Source organism: Moschus berezovskii, chromosome 17 (assembly GCF_049115385.1).
Source record: "Moschus berezovskii isolate FMDL1 chromosome 17, NW_MosBer_1.0, whole genome shotgun sequence".
Classification (NCBI taxonomy): domain Eukaryota; kingdom Metazoa; phylum Chordata; class Mammalia; order Artiodactyla; family Moschidae; genus Moschus; species Moschus berezovskii.
This window is the reverse complement of record NC_142476.1, coordinates 5,777,486-5,790,987: the sequence shown is the minus strand read 5'-3', so window position 1 is coordinate 5,790,987 and position 13,502 is coordinate 5,777,486. Positions and strand designations below refer to the sequence as shown.

Sequence of the window (13,502 nt, the reverse complement as noted above, 5' to 3'; positions counted from 1 at the left end):
ACATTAAAAACTGCTGCTCTACCAATAAGGTGTATAGCAGGTAGGGTTGTCAGACAAAATACAGGATTCTCTTCTCAGTTAAGTTGGAATTTCAATTAAACAATGAATAATTCTGTAGTGTAATATTACCTAAAGGGACTTCCCTGGTGGCTCAGAGGTTAAAGCATCTGCCTCCAATGCGGGAGACCCAGGTTCGATCCCTGGGTCGGGAAGATCCCCTGGAGAAGGAAACGGTAACCCACTCCAGTATTCTTGCCTGGAGAATCCCATGGACGGAGGAGCCTGGTAGGCTACAGTCCACGGGGTCACAAAGATCGGACACGACTGAGCGAGGAACGGAACAGGATATTACCTAAAACATACTAAACTAAAAAAGTATGTATATTTATCTGAAATTCAAATTTAAATGGGCATTCTGTATTTTTATTTGCTGATCTGTCAACCCTGACAGCAGGAAAGATTTAGATCAGGCTGAGAACTTGAATCAGATTTTGGGATCCTGACCCAGAAATGGATGGAGAATTTCTGACAATTTTTAACAGAAACAAATGGGCTTGAGGGTCCTAAATGCTTAAGGTTGGAGGCACCAGCCTGGAGGGGGTATAAACAGCAAAGATCTTCCCAGAGCTGGCCTGAGGTTCACTCACCCTCCAGGAGGACACCCAGGCAGCTGGAGGATGAGCAAAAGCAACAGAAAGTGAAACCCAGCACTGTGTTATTGTTAAAAGGAGGAAGTGATGCTGGGTGGGTGAAGGCTGGGTGGGGGCAGGCAAGGACTGAGGTCTCTGGAGGATGTCAAAAACAAGAGACAGTGAGGTCACTTAGCTCTGCTAAAAATAGCTGTGGCTGCCATAGGGGTGAGTGCAGTCAGGAAGCCGGGGTGAACCTTCATGTCTGGGTGGGGCTGTGCAGAGGGGCAGCTGGGGTGGTTGGGGTGTCAGGCCAGGTGTCAGGAAAACCTAAGAGGCATATTTGGGGCTAGAAGGAAATAGAAACAAAGAATTAGTCTCAGGAGCAGCCCGGGGGAGAAAGGCCCACCCCTCCAACTAAGAGAATGGAGGCCAGTGACAGGTTCCTCCTCCCATCAGCATGGGGAAACTTTAAGAAGCTCTTTTCATAAAGAGAGGCAAGGGTGCCCCAGAGATAAGACTAGCAGGGAGGTTACGATGCCTTTTTTTTCAAATGGCCTTTAACTATGTAACTGAGCATCTACTATGTACTTAGGCCTTGTATCTGGCCTTGAGGATCTCAATTTGGATAAAATGTGATTCCTGCCCTCCAGAGCAGTGGAGGAAGTCCAGTAGAGAAAACAGGTGTATAAAACCGACATGAATTTATGAATTCATTGTGCTAAGAGTTACCCAGCCACTGCAAACCTGGGCCTCTGCCTCAGCAGCCACCAGCCCAGGCCAGGCTGCAACCCTGCTGAGAACGGAGAACCGCCCAGAGGCCTGCAGAGCAGCGCTCCAAGTTCCAGACCCTTTCTCTCCCCACACATCTCTGCCGATTGCTTGGAGCAAAGGAAAATAACCCCAGTTTGGGGAAAGACATAAAAATGACAGTTTTCTTTCTTGAACCTTCTCCCTCACCCCAGCCTGGGAAAAACTGTTAGATGCTTCTTGAGAGGGTCCCTGAAGGACATTATTGGCTTCTGATTAAAGGGGTGTGTGTGAGCGGGGCTGGCCTTCTTTGACCCTGGAGGTTTAGAACCCAACCTGAAGTCACACAACAGGTAGAGACAAAAGATGGTTCCTTGTTTCTGGCGTCTAGCTTACTGAATAAACATGGACTGAGCCCCATTGCCAGGGGCCAGGGGAGATGCTGAGTCCTAGCCTGCTGGGGACAGGCCATTACAGGGGTCAGTTAGTGACCAGACAGTGCCTGAGGAGGGTGTGAACACAGGCCTGGAGCAAGCCCTGCATCACAGGCAAGGGGGGAAAGCTTCTTGGAGGTAGTGAGCTGGGTGTTGCAGGCTGAGGAGTTTTCTGGGTCAAGTAGCGGTGTTTCAGGGGAGCCAGAATTCCTTGACAACTTAAAACTGGCCTCAAACAGTCCTCTGGTGCCTATATGCAAACCTTAGTCCCTCGGATATTCTCTGGGTCCTGACTCCCACTCCCTCCCAGGCCCATTTGATCTGCCCAGGTGTCTGCACCCCAGGGAGAGGCAGGGTCCAAAGGCTCTTTCCGGGTCCACTGGGTTCCTGGGGTTCAGGCTCCAGGCCTGGTTTCTGCCCTTGTCTCTCTTCGGCCTCAGGCCACAGCCTGGCGCTGCTTTGCCAGGATGGAGGCTGTGAGAAGCTCAGCTCAGCATGGAGGCAGCTGGGTGTGTCATCCCGGAGTAGCAGTGGGAGTCCGCTGGGTCCGTTAGGACCCGTCATGACAAGTCAGGACCAGTCTCCCCTGTGGCCAAGTGCAGTCACTTCTCTGTTGTGTCTTCCCCACTGGCGGACAGACTGTGTGGGCTCTTCTGAGGCCCCGTGTGAGTAGGAGAGTGTTGACTCTGCCCAGATTGTCTACATGACCTTCCTCAAGTCCCTGGACCTTGACCTCCTGTTTGTTCAATTGTAATCTGTACTCTGGGCTTCCCAGGTGGCGCTAGTGGTAAAGAACCCGCCTGCCCATGCAGGAGACATGGGACGTGGGTCCGATCCCTGGGTCAGGAATATCCCCTGCAGGAGGAAATGGCAACCCACACCAGTATTCTTGCCTGGAGAATCCCATGGACAGAGGAGCCTGGTGGGCTATGGTCCATAGGGTCACAAAGAATCGGATACAACTGAAGCAACTTAGCACGCACTCTGTACTCTAGGGTCTGTCTGACGCAATATGTGTGAACATGCTTTGTGAGCTATAAAGCACAGCACTGGTGTGAGAGTCTATTAACTTGTGGGAACCCCACAGTTAGAACAGGAAGGCTATCTCAGAGTTTATTTTTCAGGCACTATCTTCCAGCTGAGGATTCCTAACCCACTATCCAAATGTTCTTCAGGGAGTCCTGGTATCATTTGCAGGGTTTTCTGAGAAGGTACATTTTCTGGGAAGAGGGTGCCGAGTTTTTCATCAGACCCTCAGGAGAGTCCACAATGAAGATCTGTTGAGAGCCACTGCCTGAACCTTGGGCTTCATCCCTGGGGATACTCGGCCATGGAACGCTGACCCAAGAAGGCAGAGGAGCCTCCAAATCGTTGTGGGCCACAATCACACAGGCTGGGTGATCTGTGTACCCACTCAACATGGACATGGCTAAACAGTCACATGAGTCCAAAATCGCCAAAGACGTGTCTGCTGACCCCAAGTTCAATGCAGACCAGCAAGATGATAGAGCTCATGGGATCTACATCATGCCAAAATTTAGGAGGCGATGATTCTGTACTATTCTCTGTGCTGGCCTGATTTTGGCTGGAAAGCCAAGTCCCATTCTAGAGACCATGTTACAAGAAAAAAGTAGATAAATGGAAATGATTCCAGAGGACACAGGCCAAAGTGTCAAAATGTTTTAAATCCAATCTTGTAGGAGGAATGACTTTGGTTGAGAGCAAAGAGTTATAGAGTAGAGGAAGACTGGGAGTGGATATTAAATTCTGAAATACTATCTAGTGGATTCTATAGGGAGGCAGATAGAAACTCAGCAAAAGGAAATATTTTTTCACAGTGAGCTCAGTCCTTCAGGGAGTAGACAGACTGGAACTCTCCATTGCCCCACACAGTTGGTCTCGCGGAAGGGAATAAATTGTGAGGTCCAAGCTCTATCCCAGAAGAAGAGATAATGACCACTCCTTTGGGATTCAGGGAGAGTTGGTGTCACCTTGTAGAGGCGAGAAGGGGCAGGGCAGGGAAGAGCAGGCCAGATCTGGGACCCTGTGTTTGCTTTCACAAATGAATTCTTCTCTAACTGCCTGGATCCCCTGCAATCGAATCCCTCCCTCCTCGAGCCTGATGTTCTGCAGAGGGTGGGATCCAGGGCTGGGTGAGGAGAGAGGAAGGGACTAGTCTCCAGCTCCCTTGACAGACAGGCTGGGATGTCCTGGGCCAGGCCAGGGGGTGGGGATGGAAGATGGCTCATTGGTGAGTCACCTGTGGCTATTGTCTGCTCCCACTCCCTCTGGGGGAAGGTGGCTGGGGCAGAGGAGGCCTCTGGCTAGCTGGGCCTGTGAGGACAGGTCTCCCACGCCTGGCCTCACAGCTCCGGGGCCCCTCCTCACCCACCACCCAGCGGGGCAGGGCCCTGGACGCGTGTTGAGGGGAGTGTGTCCACCTCCGCCACTCTTCACTAAGGGCGGGGGTCACACAGGGCAGCCCAGGGGCACAGCCTGTGGGAGAAGCTGCCCGGCCCATCTGGCACAGCTGAGGAAGCTGGTGGGCGTGACCCCTCTGTGGTGACCACACCTGAGCCTGCCTGGCGCGCCCTCTCCACCACACCCATCCCAAACCTCCTTCCAAACTTGCTCTCATCAAGCAGGCCTGTCGAGCGCCGCGCCCCGCCTCAGGGCCCTGGGGGAGCCCGGGGTGAGCGAGGTAACCATGGGTCGGCCCCTCACCAGGGCCTGGTCTGCTCTGAGGGGCAGGCAGGCCTCCCACCTCCAGGCGAGTCTGGGTCCCTGAGGCCTCCTGGGGTTGGAGGTCGGGGAAGCACAGAATGACGGGCAGTCACGGCTGTTGTATGTTTGGAGACACTGAGGCCCTCAGAGAGCAGACGCAAGCAGCAGGCTGCCCAGTCTGCTGCAGGGGAGACTGCTGTCCTCCTGGCTGGGCAGCCTCTGGCCGGGAAAAAGCCTCAGGGGTGGGGCCGCCGTACAGCTCTGCTGCTGTCTTCCTTGCTTCTCTGCTTCTCTGTGGGCCCATCTGAAGGTGCTCCAAGGGGCAAAAGAGGGGTGTGGGCTGTGGGGACAGCAGCGTGGGCCCTGGAGCCAGACACAAGAGGTCAGAACCCCGGTTCCTGCTGCCTCCTACCAGCGGGAACCTGAGCTGTGTCGAGGTCTCACTGAGTCTCAGTTTTCTCATCTGCAAAATGACAATTGCTTAGCATCTCGAAATGCATAATGTATTTCAACACGCATCTAGCGTCTCCCGAAACTCTCACAGGAACCCTTTGAGGTGGACGCTGTCTTCAACCTTCAGATGAGAAAACAGGCTCAGAGGTCACATTCGCTAGGATCTTGGGAACCCCATGAGCGGTAGAGCTGGGACATCGCCCGCGACGGTCTGATCCCAGGGCCTGCACTCTGGGCCGCCCCACGATGCCGCGCCTGTCCTCCCAGGATGGCTGGGAGAGACGACGGGGCAAGTGAGGGGAAGGCCGCAGCACCCCCGCCCCAGGCCCTGACGAGGTGAGGGAAGACGAGAGAGGGGCTTCCGGGCCCAAAGCAGGGGCCACTCAGCGGGCGCTGGGTCCAGGGCCCCAGCACTTCCGGTTAGCGGAGGGAGGCGCCGGAAGTCTGCTGGAGGCAAAGCCAGCGCAGCGACCGCCCTGCGGTTAAAGCGGCCCTTCCGTGCGTGCTCCTGAGACTGGAGGGGAGGGAAACCAGACTCGGGAGCCGCGTGCCAAGCTGCCCCCAGGGCAGTAAGCTTTCTGCCCTGTCCCCATCCGAGCCCCTCCTGACAAGGGCCTTCTTCCCACCTGCTCTCTCCTCCCTGTCTGCACTGCTTCCTGAAGTCAGGGTGGAGTCTGGACCCCCTCTGCCTCCCTCAAACCTAACCTTCCTTCTCCGACGGTGTACAGAGTACAGGGGTTCCTCAGTCAGACCCTTCCAGGTGTGTGTGTCATCTGCAGTAAGAGCCCAGACTCAGCTGCACCTCACTGTGGCCATCTCCAGCAAGTCACTGCCCCTTTCTGGGCCTCAGTTTCCACATCTGTATAATGGGAGCATTGGCCAGAGATTTCATGAAGGCCTCATGGCCCTTCACTTAGCTGCTGAAGTCACAGGCTGGGATCACTGGGCATGGCCAGGAGTACTGGGCACTGCTGGGCAAGAGGGTATAGGTGACAGAAAGGACTGTCTGGCTGGAAGGCTTCCGAGGCATCGGTGAAACGTAAGTGATGAAAGGTGTGTCATCAAGGGAACACTGCTAACCCAGCCCTGCTCTGGCAGCTAGATGTTCTTTCTTAGATCATCGCTTCATTGTAGCAGTTGCCAAACTCTATTGTCATTCACCCATTTTTACCTCCATCTTTCTGGATAGATTTTGAGATGTTCAAAGGGAAAGAGTTTGTCTAGTTCACCTCAGTATCTACCATCTCTGACATAAAGACCTTTGGTGAACAGATGAATGCATTGTCTCTTTGGATCGACCCTAGCCTTTTCCCTCTGGGATTGGCAATAAGCTCCGTGCCTCAAAGGACTCGAGCTGGGGAAAAATAGAAAGTCAGTGAAATTTGTAGAAAAAATGTTTCCCTTTCTTCCTCCTTGAAAATGTTTTTTCCTCAGTCTCTCAAAGCCTAACCTTTTTTTTCTCTGGCAGAGTAAAGAAAGTGCTCTGAGGAATAAACTAATTTATACTAACATGTGAAGGGCTCGAGGTTTACTCCTCCTGGGGCACCTGCATTTGTACATGTAACAAGCAACACTGAAGCTGACTGTGGGTATCAGGTTTCAGTTACAGCAGGCCTCGGTTTGTCCTGGGGCTGCTGTTCACCAGCTGTGTCCACGAGTAAGTTCCCGTCACCCTTCTGAGGCTCCGTGTGCTGTCTGCAAGTGGAGTCTTATGACATCTCTCTAGTCGCCCTCCAGGGTTATGATGGAGATAAAATTAATCCATGCACACAAAAAGCATTGTGAGCTGTTGAGTTCCTGGCTAACAAAAGGGATTAATATTGCCATGGCTTTGGGCCAGGGTGGGGCCTCCCCACGCCCTCAAAATCATACCTGAGCAGACGACGGCTGTGCATGGAAGCCACCTCATTTTTGATCTTATAGCTACCAAGCGGAGAAGAAAACGCTGGCACCTCTCTCATCTTTATACCCACCGCCAGGGGGAGGTGAGAGGGAGTCCAGGAGAGACTTCAGGGCCAACCCTGCTCTCCCACACACACTCAGGTGCCTCCCACCCAGCCTGGCCATCAGCAATTAGGACCCCAGGGCTGGAGCACTAGTCTCCTGACTCCTGTCTGCCCGCGTTCCTTCTCACAGATCTCGCCCAAACCAACCCTCCCCTCCACCACTTGAGTCTGCTTCACAGAGATACATTTTGAATCTCCCAGACTCACCAGCCTTGTCAGTCTCTCCATCCTAAATTCTCCATTTGTGTGAAGATAGGGACCCTAAGGCCTAGAAAGTCTGCGTGATCTTCCCAGTACCACACAGCATAGTTGAATGTGATCCTGCGAGTTCCTAGTTTTCCAGATTGTCCCAGCTCTTCCTGCCTTATCTCCCCAAACTCCCCCATGCCTTCCCTCTCACTTCCAAGCACAGACAACCCCTCGGAGACCCCCAAGCCTCAGAAGTTCTGGAGTGGGGTTCCCTTCCCCTCTTTCTGCTCCTTCTCCCTGGAGTGGCCTTAGAAGCCCCTTTCCCAGGTGGTCTGCCCTCTGGGGTGAGGGCTGGCAGTATGGCGCCTGAAACGCTGTGTATTCCGGCAAGCCTTCCCTGATGCTTCTGCGTCACCTGGGAAACCGGGGCCTGACCGAAACCATCTGCTTACAGGACACTCCCCCTGCTTGCCTCTTGCCTGACGGGTGTTCTTGCCCTTTGCTTGTCCTGTGTTCTGTGAATCCTCTCCAAAGGTAGAGGTCAGAGTAGAGCTCTCACTCCCTGGACCGCCCCCCACCCCCAGCTCTGAGGCAGCGTTTATCTCTTCCTGCCTCTGTGTGTGTGTGTGTGTGTGTGTGTGTGTGTGTGTATGTCCCCACACTAGGCCGTGGGCTCCCTATGGATATAGACCCTATCTTGCTTTCCTTTTGGTCTCCAGTGCCTGGCACAGAGTAGGTGTTCAAAACCGCGCTTCTTTAATTTCACTGAACCCAAGGCTCAGGGAAACTGGGGGCCAGCCACCTGGACTCCAGGCTGCCCAACTGTGATAGGAGCTCCGAGACCAGCAAGCGGAGAGGAGGGAACGGGGTCCCGGCTCAGCCCCTCCCTTCTCAGCGTGCGTGCTGCTGTTTTCCAGGTCTCTCCATCCCTGGCCTGGCCTGGCCCTGCCTGGCTGAAAAGATGAGAAGGGGACCAGACTGAGAGACACGACAGGTCTGTGCTGGTGACCTGTCTCTTGCATGAGTTTTCTTAAGGCCCAGTTTCGTGGGAAGTCCTCTCCTCCTCACCTCCATCTCAACTCTGAGCGCTTGGGCCTGGGCTGGGCTCAGCTCGAAAAAGAACAAAGGGACCCAAGAGAGCAGCACCAAGAGAGTTCGGTCTTCCTTAGGACCCCAGAGATCCAAGCGCCCAAACCAGCCAGAGAGCTAGATCTTGCTAAAGCCTTTACTTCAGTCTTATCAGCAGTGCGCTGAAATTGCTCTAAGGACAAGGCAATCAAAGAGCTTTCCAGCTGGGAAGCTGGTGGACAGCAAGGCAGCCCCCAGCTCCTTTGGGAGGTTGGCTCCAATGCTTCCGCCTGAGGGCCACTGCTGTCCCTTCTCAAGCCCTGCCCAGGCCTATCCCGGAGCAGGTCAGAGCCTTCCTTGGGAACCCCTGGTGGCCTGCTGCCCCACGGAGACACCCAGAGCTTGTGAAATCTCCTGTGGAAGCAGAGCCAATCAGTGGGTGGCTCCCCGGAGGCAGGGTCATGGCCAGGGTGGCCTGCCCAGCACCCCTGGGTCCAGGACAGTTAGCCTTGGGAGGTGGGGCCCCAGGGATGGGCTGCAGGCGGGGTGCACGCCTCGGGGAGGACCCATATTGGGAAGCAGTGCTGCTGTCCCCAGCCTGGATCGTCCTTGCTGCCGGCCGGCTGACTCAGGTCCTGCCGGCAGGTCTGGATGTGCTGTGGCAAGTCCAGCCTCCCCACCCTCCCCTCTCCTGTCTGGTGGAGGCCGGGCCACCTTCCTGCTCCGCTGGGAGGGTGGCTGCAATGCGTCAGCCTGAAGGCCACCACCGGTCACTTTCTGAAGCCCTGCCCCAGAGCAGGTCAGAGCCCTGTGAGGAGGGCTCCAGATTGCCAGCAGCACCCCGACAGGTGTCTGCCTCAGGGAGAGATCGGGAACATGGAGAGCAGGCACCCACATTTCACATCTTCTCTGAGCCTCACGAGCGCCCTGCCCCTTGTCCAGCCCAGGCGTCCTTGTTTCAGACGGGAGGACAGAAGCCCGCGGCCTCACAGCTACTGCTGAGTGGCTGAGTGACCACTTAACCAGGGCCTCCAGATGCAGATTCTCAAGTGCATGCCGGGGCCTATGGTCTGGGGGAGGCAGGGCCCCCACACTCACAGGACCTGGGTCAGGCAGGCCTCACCTAGTCCTGTCTCAGGCTGGGGCCTGATTCCTTAGGACTGGATTTGTCTGTAGGCCTTAGGGTGAAGGTGTCTGGAATAAGCAGGTTCTCAGCTACCAGGGAAGGGGAGCTGTGAGCTCCCCTACCGGGCCTTCAGGCGTTGAAGGCCACGACCTCCTCAGTCACCCTCGGCCAGGCTTGTGTCTGTGGGGTCTGCTGTAGACGTCTCTGAGCAGTTCTGCACTTGAACATTCCTTGACTTCAGGAAGAGAAGGAGTCATAACTGCCTTGGGTTAGTTCTTTATCGTGTTCTAGGCACCAGACTAAGGTCTTGACACACAGAATTTGTCTTCTTCCCTGCACCCCAAACCTGCGAGCCAGGTATTGTTTGCGTTCCTATGGGCAGGGGAAGCGGCTAATGGAGACACTGGGGACCTGGTCTAACCTGAGTGGTGGTGCTGGATTTGAGCCCAGGTCTGCAGGTGCCAAAGCCCAGGCTCTTACACGGGAAAGCTGACCCCACTTGAAGGCCCTGCCACACGGATCCAGCAGGTGCCCTGGCTAAAGCTCCCCCACCCTGGGGCTCCAGGTCTCTCCTGCCCGGCCCTGGAATCACCCTTGAGTAACCCTGCACGGTGAGGGTTAGGTGGCCGCCCTCTGCCTCCTACTGTCGGAGGCCTTTGGTCTTGGCCCAGGCTGTACCTGCTGCAGCTCCACTGTCTCCACGTGGCTGGCACAGAAAACAGGCTAGCTCCAGGCAGGCCAGCTGCCCGCCAAGTGCTGCTGGAGCCCCGGCCCCAGGCAGTTCTGCTCCTGCCCTGGGTGGCTGAGGCCGCGGATGTGCCGGCCAGGCCGAGCCCTCCGAACCCCAGTGTGGGACTTGGGGCTGAGAGGACACACGACTTTGGACAAAGGCTGCCTGCTGTTCTGCAGTCCAGAGGACAGTGGGCCCTGATTCAGCAGCTCACCCTGTGAGCCCTGGCGGGTGAGGCAGGTGGATTCAGACGACAGCAACTCGTCCACTGTTTACAGAGTGCAGAGAGGCTCGGACATAAACACAGAAGGGCAGCGACCGTCAGAAGAAGGAAACTCAACTCCCGGTCAGGCTGGGCTTTGCGCGAAGCCCCTTGTCACAGAGGCCAACATAAGGCCTGCTAGTTCCTCTTTTTTGCAGAAGATGGCTCTGTAGGCGGTGGCCGTCCCCCTCCTCAGGCTGTTTGCTTCGCGGCCTCAGGATCTGCTGAGAATGCCCCCCCTCCCCCGCTCAGTGTGGACTGCGGCTGGCAGTGACATTGAAGAACCAGTGCGGAAAAGGCACCTGACCTTGGGGAGGAATGTGTGAAATGTTGGCAGCCCGGAGCAGCCACCCCCCACCTGGGGCCCAGGAATGCGGGTTCCTGGCCCAGCAGCCCATGGCTCCCAAGGGAGGTGTGTGTTTGGCTGGAAGAGAAGTTGGGTGCGGGGCCCAGGAATGGCATTGTTGGAAGGCCCTGCAAGGTCACCGGGTGAGACTCCCACCTGGTTACAGAAGGTGAAGGTGAGCCGTCCGGCTGTCCTCCTGGAGGTGCCAGCCCAGCACTCACTCTGATCCAATTAAGGGCACAGTCCTTCACCCCTAAAGGCCCCTGAAGCCCGCGGCCGTGGGTACAGCCGTGACTTGACTTCTCAGACATTCAGAACCACAGATGTCAGAGCCCTTCATCCACCCATGTTACAGATGCAGAAACTGAGGCCCAGAGAGACGGAAACTGACCACAGGAGCACTGACTATGAGCCAGGTCTCGGCTGGGGGGGTGCTTTTGCTACACCCCTCCCACTTCCATGAAGCCGGGGGCGTCTCCTGCTCACAAGGGGACTCAGGTGGGCCCACCAGACTCCCACAGGTTTCCAGCTGGGAATCCAGTGCCTTCCGTGGGTGCCCTTCCCTGTCAGGGCAGACACTGAGGGCTTGGCCTCTATGCTCCGGATACTGGTGAGCAGGTGAACCTCAGCTCTGGCTGCTGCTGCTGCTAAGTCGCTTTAGTCGTGTCTGACTCCATGCAACCCCACAGACATCAGCCCACCAGGCTCCCCCATCCCTGGGATTCTCCAGGCAAGAACACTGGAGTGGGTTACCATTTCCTTCTCCAAAGCATGAAAATGAAAAGTGAAAGTGTAGTCGCTCAGTCGTGTCCGACTCTTAGCGACCCCATGGACTGCAGCCTACCAGGTTCCTCCGCCCATGGGATTTTCCAGGCAAGAGTACTGGAGTCTACACAGCATTAATAAGACCAAGCCAACTCCAACCGATGCTCCTCTCTGGGACTAAAACCCAAGAAAGTGCTGAGTAAGGACACAGCTGCCCTCTTGTGGCCATGCCTGGGCATGACTGCTGTCCTCCGGGCCTCCAGTGGCTTCTCTCCAATTCCCCTCCTCCTAGAAAGCAGTGGGGGCGAAAGTGGGTGGGCACCATCTCACCCCCTATCTCCGAGGCCAGCGCTTCGGCTGCAGAAAGCAAATGGGAAGGCTGGATCTGCCCGACGTCAGATCCCAGAGGAAGGAAGAAGGTCTCGGGCCCACAGGTGAGGTCTAGTCTGCGTTACCCAGAACGCTTGAGTGTTGGGCAGCAACTCGGTGGTTTCCATGGAAACAGCCTAATCAACCAACACTAGACAGGGTGGTTTGAAAATCTGGAGGATTTATTTCTCGGGAAGGTCCACAGCAACTGGCAGGCACTCCCCTCCCCTGTTTCCAGGAGGTTCTCTCTCCTTTGGTGAGAGATCCCCTCTCTTCTTGGAAGTGCCCCTGGGGAGACTGGGATGTGGAGAGAAACCACACACAACACTCCAGAGCCTTAAAAAATACAGCCACAACGACCTCCCCAACATGAGTACACACATACAAAATAAACAGACGTATAAAAGAGGCTGGAGGGCAGCTCGGGGGGTGGGGCTGGGCGGCCCGGCCACCCCCAGCCCAGACTACCCAGAGCTAAACCGACGGACATGCCCGACGGCCAAGACGCAGCCCTAGCTTCAGAGAGGGAACCTGGGAGGCAGGCAGGGGACCTCTCCCTGGAGCTCAGGACAAGGTACCAAAGAACAAATAAATAAATAAATAAAGCCCTAAGAGCTTGGGCTGAGGCTTGGGGCCCCCGGGGGCGCCTTCCCTGAAGAGCAGATCCAGTGACTGGCAGAAAGAAGAAGAGGGAAAACAAACCCAAAGCCGCACCCACCCGGCTGCAGAGCCGGCATCCTCAGATCCCAGAAGGGCCCCACCCAGAACCCAGCTCTGGAGGAGGGAGGGGTGAGCTGGGGAGCCTCTTGGGCCAGGGAGGCCACCCGTGCTCCTGCCTTCATCCCGACCATCTCCATGAGCGGGGGCTCCCCCCCAGGAAAGCTCTCTTCGGCCTTCCGGCCTTCCTGACACCAGGCGTCTGCGTCAGCTGGGAGAAGTCCTGCTGTGACTGTAAACGATCCAAACAGTCCATCTGGGTCCTCAGCTCCATGTGGCCACAGGCATCTCCCCCATCTCCTGTGGGGGCTACACTCGACGCTCCCTTCAGGCCAACGGGGAGAAGGCATCAGACAGAAGAAGCACGCACAGAGAAGGGGGCAGAAGTCGCCAGGACGGACAGTTTGGGCAGGAAGTCAAACTGGACACATGAAGACGCCCCACAGACTCAGGAGCCCCAGGGTCCCCCCTGGAGCAGCAGGAGCCAGCGGGGAGCTGGGGGGAGCACGGGGCCCTCAGCTGGGCAGCAGCACGTGCTCCAGGAGGTAGGTGAGGGAGTCCCAGTGCTTCCAGAGCAGGAGGAGGGCGAGGGCCAGGAGGGCAGTGCTGGAGACGCGCAGGCGGGTCTTCATGAGAGGCGTGATGAAGCTGGCAACAGTGGACACGAACACCAGCAGCACAGCCATGAGCGCCAGGATCACATTGATGAACTTGCCCAGCAGGGCCCGCGCGTTGGCATTCTCCACGCCCTCCAGCTGTACCACCTGCTGCTGCTGCTGCTGGAGCTCCAGCTTGGTGACCCGGGTCAGGCAGGACTCCACGGCCTCCTGCAGGGGCACAGGGGCGGGCGAGCTTAGGGTGGGGAGACCTCCAGTCTGAACCCCATCTGCCCCTCAGGAGGTGACGATGCCCAGGGCGCCCCCACTCCGGAGGG

At 56.4% G+C, this 13,502-nt stretch overlaps 1 protein-coding gene across 6 annotated transcripts in view; it reads right to left on the bottom strand.

The window, feature by feature from the left end:
* Positions 1-12,015: 12,015 nt before the first annotated feature.
* Positions 12,016-13,502, bottom strand: part of TMCC2 (transmembrane and coiled-coil domain family 2) — a 38,394-nt gene continuing 36,907 nt past the window's right edge. For all 6 annotated transcript variants that reach the window (XM_055420043.2, XM_055420044.2, XM_088845136.1 and 3 more), the window contains one exon: positions 12,016-13,395. In XM_055420043.2, the coding sequence (XP_055276018.1) occupies positions 13,084-13,395 (312 nt within the window). In that variant the 3' untranslated portion in view covers positions 12,016-13,083. The remainder of the gene's footprint in view (positions 13,396-13,502) is intronic.